Source organism: Podarcis filfolensis (genome assembly GCF_964270895.1).
Source record: "Podarcis filfolensis genome assembly, chromosome: 11".
In the NCBI taxonomy this organism is placed as follows: Eukaryota; Metazoa; Chordata; class Lepidosauria; order Squamata; family Lacertidae; genus Podarcis; species Podarcis filfolensis.
In genome coordinates, this window is record NC_139613.1 from 3,583,582 (window position 1) to 3,594,280 (window position 10,699).

General features: G+C 47.5%; 1 protein-coding gene across 3 annotated transcripts; it reads left to right on the forward strand.

Annotated features, from left to right (window-relative positions):
- TPGS2 (tubulin polyglutamylase complex subunit 2) lies at positions 1 to 10,105 on the forward strand. 3 transcript variants are annotated; one of them, XM_083575846.1, is made up of 7 exons: positions 1 to 117; positions 1,788 to 1,867; positions 4,037 to 4,124; positions 5,006 to 5,137; positions 5,345 to 5,458; positions 5,914 to 6,074; positions 9,496 to 10,105. In XM_083575846.1, exons 1-7 carry the CDS (start codon positions 30 to 32, stop codon positions 9,733 to 9,735), a joined length of 903 nt encoding a protein of 300 aa, XP_083431972.1. In that variant the 5' UTR covers positions 1 to 29; the 3' UTR covers positions 9,736 to 10,105. The 3 variants fall into 3 exon arrangements, with proteins under 3 accessions (XP_083431972.1, XP_083431971.1, XP_083431973.1); XM_083575845.1 differs by having other exon boundaries at positions 90 to 291; XM_083575847.1 differs by lacking the exons at positions 1 to 117; positions 5,006 to 5,137 and adding an exon at positions 118 to 291.
- The last annotated feature ends 594 nt before the right edge of the window (positions 10,106 to 10,699 follow it).

Consider the following 10,699-nt stretch of genomic DNA (forward strand, 5'->3'; position numbering starts at 1 on the left):
CCTACAGAACGGCGATCGAAAGGAACTGAATGAAACGGAGGACTGCGATTCCCGAAAGCCACCGCGGCGGGGCTTCCGAGCTACGGGTCGCGAGAAGGGGCAAAACGCGCTCACCTGGTCCTGCCGCCCCCCTTTGGCTGTTCGTACAGGTGTGCAGGTGCAGGTGGTCAGGGGCTGATGCGGGAGGGAGGAGGAAGAGGATGGAGGAGAAGGCCCTGCGCAATGTGAGCAGCTCCAGCAGCACCAAGCCCTACCTGGAGAAGCTCACCCTGGGGGTGACCCGCATCCTAGGTAAGGTGGAGGCGGAGGTGGCATCCCTGGTTGCCATGGAAACGGCTATGGAGCCGCAAAGAGCCTTTCTTCCCTCTCTTGCTCATTGCATGGCGCTTTCCCCTCAAATCAGCCCTGTGAGGGAAGCCAGGCTGAGGGGCAGGGACTGCCCGCCAACCACCCTGTCTTTTCCCATATTTATCCTCACAACAGTCCTGTGAGGGAGGCCAGGCTGACTGACTGCCTCGCCAAAGGTCTCATCCTGTGAAATTCTTGGCGAAGTGGGTTTTTATTTGTTTACCGTGGAAATAAGAGCGGCTGAAGACCTAAAGGGAGTGGGGAATGGGACAAACCATCCTCCAGGAAGGGCCCTACTGCAGCTAGCGAACCAGGCAAAGGTACTGCTAGCTCAGTGACATTTTCCATTAGCTCTTCCTAACATTGGATGAATGTTTAGTTTAGTGTGATGCAAATGAGCCACAGTTTATCTCAGGCACACACATTTATCCCCCAACCTCCTTTCCCCTCAAGACTGGGAGCCCAGTCTAACTAAAGGACCTAACAGGATTTCCCCCATCTTTTACCTTTGATGCTTCAAAGGGCTCCCTAAGGGGTGTGTGTGCCCTTTCTGTCCTCTTCTATTTTCCACGCAGAAGCTTAAGATCTGCCTACTTGATCGCTTCCTAACACCGTGTGCTGTGCAACGACTTTCTTCCTCTAATTCCGTCTTCCCCAAAACCAGTGACCTCTGGGAGATTTGGAGCTGATGGAAGCTGTAATGCAGTGGTGTCATGGACTGGCTGGATGCTGAGAAGCTTGGGAACCCGCAAGGGGAGAAGGCTCTTGGAATCATAGAATCAACGAAAAGCCCTCAACGACTAGGACCCAACTTATCTCAGGGCCAGCCTGATTCCTGATTCCTCAATCACTGAGAATCTCTGGTGGTTCCCAGCACCCCTGAGTTTCATCTAGTATTCATTAGGGATGTACCCTTCAGTGTGGCAAGCCAAGTCCTGTGGAACTCCCTGCTACTAGAAATTTGTCAGGGATCAGCCCTCCTTTTTTGAAATCTTTGTTTGTTTGTTTAAACAGGCAACATGATTTTAACCAATGCGTATTGATTGATATTCATTGATATTTTTATGGATCTTTTGTTGATTCGCCCGTCTTTATTTTCCCACTCACTATATTTCTACAAAAGGGCAGATTATAAAATTTGTAAGTAAATCCATCAACATGTAGCCTTCACAACTCTCATCTTCCCTCCCTGTTGGCCATGCTTGTTGGGAACTGGATGTCCAGCAGCAACATCTGCAGGACTCCATGCTGACTCCCCCCCACTATGTTATTCCTTGTCCCTCCCAGTGCCTTTTCCTTTCATGTTGTGGCTCTTTAATGTTGCAAGCCTAGAGGCAGAGGGACTGTCTGGTTTATATTCATCTGCAAACTGCTTTGGGGGAATCTTTCTGGTTGAAGAGCAAGGCAAGTATTGTTTACACTGATTACTCTTTTTGCAGAAGCTTCTCCAGGAGTTACTGAGGTGACGTTTGTGGAGAAGGTGCCAGCCGAGCGCCATGCCATTGTTTCATGGGAACAGGTAAGGCTGGCTATTATTTATGCATATTGCCTCTCCTCCCCCACGGTGCTCGAGTCAGCTTTTGCAGTATTATTAGTTTGGATTTTCCATAGAGATGATCAGAACAGAGCACCTGGAGGTGAGGTCGTTTTTTTAAATGGGACTGCATGCAGAGCTGCCCTCTGGTAACAGAGCGGGTAAAGCTTGCTTCATGTGAAACTATTGATAGTAAAGGAGTTTGCAGTTTGCCCCTTTGGCACTAGGTGGCGCCGTCCTTCCTGCCTTTCCCGTCTCAGCCTCGCCAACCTGGTGCCCTCCAGCTCTTGTGGGAAAAGTGGGCACAGCAATGAATGCAATCTTTATCTTTGTGAAGTAGTCTACTTTCTACACACTTTCACACACCCATCTCTGTCCTTCATCCTGGCAAGCGAGAAGTCTAATAAGCTCCAGGACATAGTGAAGCCAGGCAAAAACACTTGAGAAAGGTGTGAAGCTAGATGGCTGAGCAAATATGGGTTTGGGAGTGTCTTAAGGCCCAGGTGGTAAGACCAACTTGGCTACTCTTCTGGCACTGATTTCAAGTTGTTCGTTCTAGGCAATGCTTCTCAAACTTTTTTCCCTGGGCCACACTTTCAGAATAAAAACAGCACTGAATACTTTTAGTGATAAGAAATATGTTGTAAAACAAAAAGAAACAACTCCTTTCAGTGCTTGATTTATAACGCAGAAAACAACTACTTTATAGTATGATCATTCATGGGGCGCCCAAAAAGCTTAAAACAATTCAACTACATAAGAGCAGAAATCGTTCCCAAAATATAATTATAAGCAGACCTCTTAAGCACATTTACAAACTCAGAGAGAGGTGTGAACTCTAATTTGAGACAAACAAACTCTCATATGTCTGTCAACAGAAGGAAAGCTTTCTCTTTTCTGATGTTTCATATTTGTTAGAGTTCAAAATCCCTCTTTGCAACAACAGATCATGGAGAACTGTAGAATAATAGTCAACGCTCCTGAAAAGAGGCATAGATTCTGTTTCTTGCAATATTCCCCAAAAATATTTTTATACTATACTGTACTGAAATCTTTAAATGTTTCTTTGATTCTCCATGCCACACTTGCCATTCTCCCCTGCCACCCCCTTTGAGAAACACTACTCTAAGGGCTGTTGGACATGTCCCCACCAATTATTCTCCCTCTGTTAAATTGGGCTGTAATGAGGAACTGAAGAATCAGAGGACTCTCACCTGCTGTTGGGTCCTGCTTTGAAGAGCACCCTCTGTGTGTGCGACGCACCCTTCCTCTCGATGCTGCCGCTCTGATAGCTTTAGTTTAGGAGGCACGAGTTTTCAGGGCATGTAATCCAGCAGAGAACCGGACATAGCAATGACATCAGGCAGCAGGCAGGCAGCTCAAGAAGAGGAGCAATGCAAACCTGGACAGAGCTGACTCTGCGGACGCAGAGTTATAGATGCAGCAGGGCAAGGGGTCAGTCTTGACATAGGCCGACAAGAATGCTGAGGGGGAGAGATGATAGGGCTCTCAGACAACAGCTGGATACTGCAGGCCTGTTTCTGTCCATCGGGGCCAAGCAAAGTATAGGAGAAAGACAAATGCTGGAAGAAGTATAACGGACAAGAGGGCTAGCTGCACACCAAGGCTTGTTTGTTTATTAAATTTGTACACTGCCCTATACAACATAAAACCACAGTATGAAAAGCACAAAATACAAGTTAAAAATAAAAACAAGAACAAGAACAAACCAATAACAACCTCTCTTGTTTGCAGGCTAGCACACTCCACAAAGCAAGGATGCCCTCCAGATGTTGGGAAAGGATTGTAGTTTAATGGTAGAACATCTGCATCACACGCAGAAAGTCCCAGGTTCCATCTCCATCATTTGCAGGTAGAGAGCTTCCCTGCCTGAAACCCTGGAGAGCATCTGAACCCTGGAGACAATGGTGAACTAGGTGGCCCAACAGTCTGGCTGAGCATAAGGCAGTTTCCTATGTCTCAGTGTTGCAGTACTCCAACTCCCATCACCCCTGATCCTTGCCCATGCTGCCTGGTGCCCATGGGAGTTGGAGTCCAACCATATCTAGACTGGGCCACACTGGCAATTCCTGCCGCAGAGACAGTGGCTGCTGCTTGATTCTCTTTTTCTCCTGCCCTCGCCTCTCCTTGCAGAAGAATGCCTGCGTCTTGCCCGAGGATTTAAAGAATTTCTACCTGATGACGGATGGCTTCCACATGACTTGGAGTGTAAAGTTTGACGGTAAGAATAAACAGCTTGGGTCCAATTTACTCACAAGGTCACCTTCTTCACTCAGCCACTTTGATCTGCGGAACTGACACCATTACAAACACCCCATACTGCTTATTCTGCATATGTAATAAATCAGTATTTTAGTGCAGCAGAGCCCACACTTTAGAACTCCCTGCTTATTGACAACAGGCAGGTGCCTTCGCTGTACTCTTTTTGGCACCTGCTAAAAGTATTATTGTTCAGGCAAACCTATCCAGTCACAAAGAAGTATGGCATGTGCTTTAATCCAGTTTTTAGCTAATCATTGATTTTAATTAATGGAGAGGGCATTACTGTTTTGTTTTGTTTTTTCCCCTCTTTTTATGGGGTATGTTATGTTTGTACCTTGTGTTTTTATGCTGTGAACCACAGTAGGATCTTCAAATGATGTGAAGTATACAAATAAATAAATAACTTTTGAATGCTTTTAAATAGCCGTTTTTAACTTTTTGTTGATAATTTTGTCGATAAGCGCTCTTAGAATTTTACTCACAGTCAAACAGTATATAAATGCTATGGAACGCACATGAAATAAACACATTCTTATCTGATCAACAATTGCATTCAAACACCCATTTCCTCTACTCAAGTTGTATTCTGTCTTTATTTTTGGGAAGTGGGACAATGAAACGGGAGCTGTTCCGCAGCAGAAAGATTCCTATTTCAGCAGCAGCACTCTGCGTGCTGCCAATCCCATCTTTGCGGCCATGATGGTTCGGCACTTGCTTTTTGCAAAAAGAAAGAAAGCTGAGATTCTTCTTCAGAAGGCACCATGTTCTCTGAGCCTTCTGTGCTCCTACAGAATAGTGCCATCTATGCCAGCAACCTAATAATGGCTGCCTTTCTTCCAGACAACCCAATGCCGCTTGGCTCGATGACCATCAACAGCATCTCCAAGCTAAACCGAGTCAGAGCATTGCCAGTCTACGCCTTGCCCAATGCCCCCACGCTGGCTGACTTGGAGGACACTGATGATGAAGAAGGTACTGCCCCACCTCACCCCTTTGTCCATGGGAGACCTCGGTCCATCTCTCCGCACGTCCCGCTACCCCACCAAAAGTTTCCGTGACCTTATACACAAGCCCCACTGACACCCAGCTTCCCAACTTTTGCCTGGTTTGAGTTTTCCTTACCCTGCACCCGATGAGAATGCCTGCCTGCCTCGCTCAGCCTTTTCTTTCTCCCCAAAGTTAACAGTGGTCAGCCAGAGAAACCTCACTTGGACTCACGGAGCCTGGTGTTTGAGCTGGACCCGTGTGGAGGGAATGGGAAGGTCTGCCTTGTGTACAAGAACACCAAGCCGGGTATGTTGTGTGATACCAGAAACCCAAGAGCTGCCTGCACAAATCAGCCCCATCTGCAAACCCCAGCTAGCTTTTGCCTTATCTCCCACATCTCCGTTTTGGACTACTGTACCAAGCACCATACAGTTGTGCTGGCTGAGACTGATGGGCTTTGTAGTCCAGAACATCTGGAGGACACCAGGTTGACAAAGGCTGTTGTCTATGATGGCCTGTGATGAAGTCTTCCTGAAGCAAGCTATGCCTGGCTTTCATAATTTGCCATTATTATTATATAATATTAAAATTTGTATACCGCCTCAGAGGATGAATTTCCCTTGGAAATGCCTTTATCCTTTCTAGAAAGCACTGAGGCCCAGATCGTCATTCCTAGGCCTCAGAGTTCCTTATTAAAACCCCCTGAGAGGCGGTCCGTTCTTCTCATCCTGCGGCCTAATAGTCTCTCTTCTCACTTCCAGTTGTCACCCCGGATTCCGAGATCTGGTTTCTGGACCGAGCTCTCTACTGGCATTTCCTTACCAAAACCTTCACCGCTTACTACCGGCTCCTGATCACCCACCTGGGGCTGCCGCATTGGCAGTATGCCTTCACCAGCTACGGCATCAGCCCCCAGGCTAAGGTGAGAGAACGACAAACGGCCCGTCTCTTTTCCTAGGGTCTGCTGCTCCTCCCCATTCTGCCTTCACAAAAGCTCTGCGAAGGTCAGGCTTAGAGTGAGTGATTGGCCCAAGAATGAGTGATTGGCCCAAAGTCACCCAGTGAGCTTCATGGCCAAACGGGAATTTGAGCCCCAGCTTCCCAGGCCCCAGACAGACATTCTAATCCAGTGTGTCTCAAACTTGGGTCTCCAGCTGTTGTCTGGACTGAAGTTTGATAAACACTGCTCTTACCACTATGCCACACCACCTCTACACTGACTGGCTGCTGCTCTCCAGAGCTTCAGGTGGCATCGCGGGGGTCTCTCCCAGCCCTCCTTGGAGATACCAGTGGGGATTTTTATGCAACATAAATGCTCTCCCCTCTGAACGAATCCTTCCATTCCCTTGCTCTGTTCTGCATCACTCCCACTTTCCCAGAGAGGCATTTAGACACTGACTCTCCAGGATTTGGGGGGCAGACCCTACAACATTGGCCTTTGAGTCCCACTTCAACCCAAAGGTGAGGTTGATTTGATTTCCCCACTTCTTCCCAATGGAAATCTTCACTCCCGCATTGTTCCCTGGTGGGGAGACACCAACTTGTGGTCCACCTCAGGTGCCAAAAAATGTCTTGGGCTGCCTCTGCTTGTGGATTAAGATAAGCCCTTTGTCCTGGATGGACATTTCATTCCCTGGTGAGAGTTGGACAGGAAGTGGCTGTTCCTCTCCAGAGAGACTTCTCTCTGTTGAGATGGTCCAGGCCCCAGAGACTTGTAGAATTGGAATGGATTTTCTGGCTGGCATGTCTGGTGCTCCTGAGGCCCTGGTCAATGCAATGCACTTGACCTGCAATGGTGAAGTGAGCCGGGACATCAATAGTACTGTTCCCAGGTGGCTTCCCTGACCTTGTGGAGCCCTGGTGGAAATCTTATAGCAAGCTTGGCTGGGCACAGGTACAGGTGTATATGCCTCTGAACACTGACTCTCTTAGCCCCTCTTGGAGACCCCAGGGATTGAACTCTGCATCCGACACACACACTCTGACACCAAAGCACAACTCTGCCTTCAAATACACCATGCAACATGAGCTTAGGATATTACCATGCTGTGGTGTGATCTGTCTCCTGCAGCTCTGTGCCAAGAAAGTCTTGCAAAGGGTAATAATAATATTTTAGTAGATTATCCAGGGATTAAATTAGGGATCTGTTCCATCCCAAGCAGACCCTCTTCTGTCCCTGAGCCCATCTAGCTGGATTCTTGTCTGAGGCCTCCGGTCCCATGGCCGGCAGATAACAAGCCAGGCCTTGAGACGCCCCCACCTTTCCATCACTCACCTTCCTTCTCTGCCATGTGCAGCATTATTTTTATCGCCAATTTTGATAGTTATTAGATGGGCAATTTGCCTGGACAGGCAGGGCTCCAAGGCTAGAGTCCTCCTCTGCGTCAGGATGGCCTTTGGACCAGAGAGCCACACCTCTTTGGGATCCTGAGTTCCCTGGCTTACCTTTCTTTTACCTGGTTTACCTTTCTTTTTTTGCTTTATGTGTCTCTTGTAGGCAAATTATTTCTAGATTTTGTTTGAGAATTATATGTTCCTCCCTGTTTCTCTTTGTTTTATTGTTCAATCCATTCACATTCCAAGTTAGTATTTTAAGGTTTGCCATTATTAACTTCTCTCAAGATATGTCTACCTCCTGCTGCACCTTTTTCTTCTTCTTGTGCAAGCTGTTCCATTGCCTGCCTTTGCTTTTCCAGAGGGGTATTCCCATACCTATCTGCTTTTTGTCTTTCTAAGTCTCTGCCTTGTTTTTCAAAAAAATTGTGTGCCTGCATTTCTGTTGTAAGTCTCTACCTTTTGCCATTGGATATAAATGAGAGTCCCTCTGGAAACTCCCATTTGTATTGTGTCTGCTTTTTTTAGGGCGGTTGTCAGGAACTTATATTTCTGTCTTCCGATTCTCAATTTAAAAGGAATTTCTTTAAATATCTCAACCCTATTATCACCAACCCTTAGACCGGTTTCAAATCCCTTCTGGAGAACTGTTTCCTTTATTCTTCTAGTTATGAAAGTAACCAAACAGTCTCCAGGCTGCTGTGTTCCTCTTTTTCTTCTATTTCTGACCCGGTAACAGGTCTGTATAGCCTCCTCCACCCACTCCTCTCTTTCTCCTAACCATTCAGCTAAGATTTTTGCTAAATATTTCTCTAGTCTCTGGTTTTCCTTTTGCTCTGGTAAATTGCATATTCTCACTGTATTCTCATTTTGTCTCATTTGTGTCATAGGAACAGCACCTTCTAATAGATCCAGTCTACCCACAACCCCACCCACAGCCTCTTTACACACTACTTCTTGTTTCACTTGCTCTATTTGTTCAGAGGTTTTCTTAAATTCAGCCGATTTCTCAAGTTCTTTAACCTTTACACCCATTCTTTCTATCTGCTGTGACAGCTGAGCTGTGCTATCCTCTATCTTAGTACTCATTTTCTGAAATAGCTCCTGCATCTGTAATCCAAAATCCTTCCTCTGTTGAGCAAATTGCTCCATTACAAAGTCTGCCAAATCTGGTTTAGGGTCTGTTTTTCTCTTCCTGTGTTGATCCTCTTCTATCTGCTTCCCACCCACCACCAAGGTTGCTTAGCTTTTTCAGGCATTCTCAAAACAAAGTTTTTACTCCCAAGGTCACAGCTCAATATTTCTCTCAATATATCCTCCTCTGCTGTGTGCAGCATTATTTTTATTGCCAATTTTGATAGCAGCGTTATCAGACGGGCAATTTGCCTTGACAGGCAGGGCTCGGAGGCTAGAGTCTTCCTCTGCGTCAGGATGGCCCTTGAACCCAAGAGCCACGCCTCTTTGGAATCCTGAGTTCCCTGGTTTACCTTTCTTTTACCTGTCCTGCATTTCCCAATGAGAGACTCTCTTCACTTCCTCTGTGCCATGCCAAACTTCGTAAACTTCTATCGTGCTGCCTCTTACTTGCCTTTTCTCCTGACCAAAAAGACCTAACCTTGGCCACCTTCCTTCATAGGGGATTCGCTCCACCCCCTTGATAATTTTGGAGTTTGGATTTGATATCCCACTTTATCACTACCCGAAAGAGTCTCAAAGTGGCTAACATTCTCCTTTCCCTTCCTCCCCCACAACAAACACTCTGTGAGGTGAGTGGGACTGAGAGAAGTGTGACCAGCCCAGGGTCACCCAGCAGCTGCATGTGGAGGAGCGGGAAAGCGAACCCGGTTCACCAGATTACGAGTCCACTTCTCTTAACCACTACACCACACTGGCTCTCTTTTGGTTGCCCTTTTTCCAGCATCCTTCTCGAGACGAGGCAACCAGAACCGCATGCCTACCCTGCAGTGATTGCCGTTTGCTGCTCCTCACTTTCCCTTCTCCTCTTCCAGCAATGGTTCAACATGTACAAGCCCATCGCCGTCAACACGGAGCAGCTCTCTGAGGAGGCCGATTCCTTTGTGAACAAGCTGGACCCAAACAAGGTCTTCCGCAGCAAAAGCAAAACTCCGGTGTTGAAGAAGAAGCTGCCGTCCCAGACGCCCTCCTCCCAGAAGGGCCAGGCAGGGACAGCCCCCAAGAATCCGCAGCCGGCCGGAAGCTCCTCAAGGAGACGGGAACCCCAGCCCTGACTGACCTTTGCCCTTTGACCCTGCACCACCCCACCGTGGCTTCGGTCCACTGCCCCACCCCCGAGAAAAGGCCTCCTAGTTTGTGGCTGGTGGAGCATTGAATGGGACCAAGATGTATTTATCTAAAAGTATTTATTTAAAAGGCTTTAGGCTCCGGTTGAATTTCCTTTGTGCCAAACGCGACCAGTGGGCTCAGGTTCGACATGGTCCTTCCTTGGAGTGAACGTTGCTAATAATAATGCTAATAATAATTATTTATACTCTGCCCATCCGGCTGGGTTTCCCCAGCCACTCTGAAAGGCTTACAGCACATATAAAAATATAATGAAACATCAAACATTAGAAGCTTCCTCATACAGGGCTGCCTTCACATGTCTTCTAAAAGTTGTGTAGTTCTTTATCTCCTTGACATCTGCTGGGAGGTAGGTCCACAGGGCGGTTGCCACTACCGAGAAGGCCCTCTGCCTGGTTCCCTGTAACCTCACTTCTTGCAGTGAGGGAACTGCCAGAGACCTTCAAGAGGAGGACCTGTGTCCGGGCTGAACGATGGGGGTGGAGACGCTCCTTCAGGTATACTAACCCTGTCTAGGGTTCATAATGCAATGGCTGGCTATGGGGGATTCCTACTGGGAATCCCCTTTCCTGTCTAGATTGAGGAGCTAAAGTGCACAAAGGGTGGGGGGAAAGCAACCCTCCCCTGGGAAGCATCCTTTGAGCCACCTTTCTATGGCACTGATGGGAGTTGTAGTCCAAAATAGCTAGAAGTGCACCAGGCTGAGAGCCGATCACTTTTCAAGTCATAAACCAAACCACACGTGAATTGTGTCCCAATCATCCTTGACGCGGCGTCAGATGAAAGAAACGCAATCTGCAATTTGAGCAATTGCGGATAAGAGAGTTTGGCGGTTCGATGTTTGCCGCTGGAACCGTCAAGGGAAGGGGGCAGCCATTGCATGCAGGTGGC

Coding starts and splice junctions, on each gene's coding strand:
- TPGS2 (XM_083575845.1), top strand. CDS start 201: ATGGAGGAGAAGGCCCTGCGCAATGTGAGCAGCTCCAGCAGCACCAAG. Junction 4,125..5,005: donor TTGGAGTGTAAAGTTTGACG/GTAAGAATAAAC, acceptor CCTTTCTTCCAG/ACAACCCAATGCCGCTTGGC. Junction 6,075..9,495: donor GCATCAGCCCCCAGGCTAAG/GTGAGAGAACGA, acceptor CTCCTCTTCCAG/CAATGGTTCAACATGTACAA.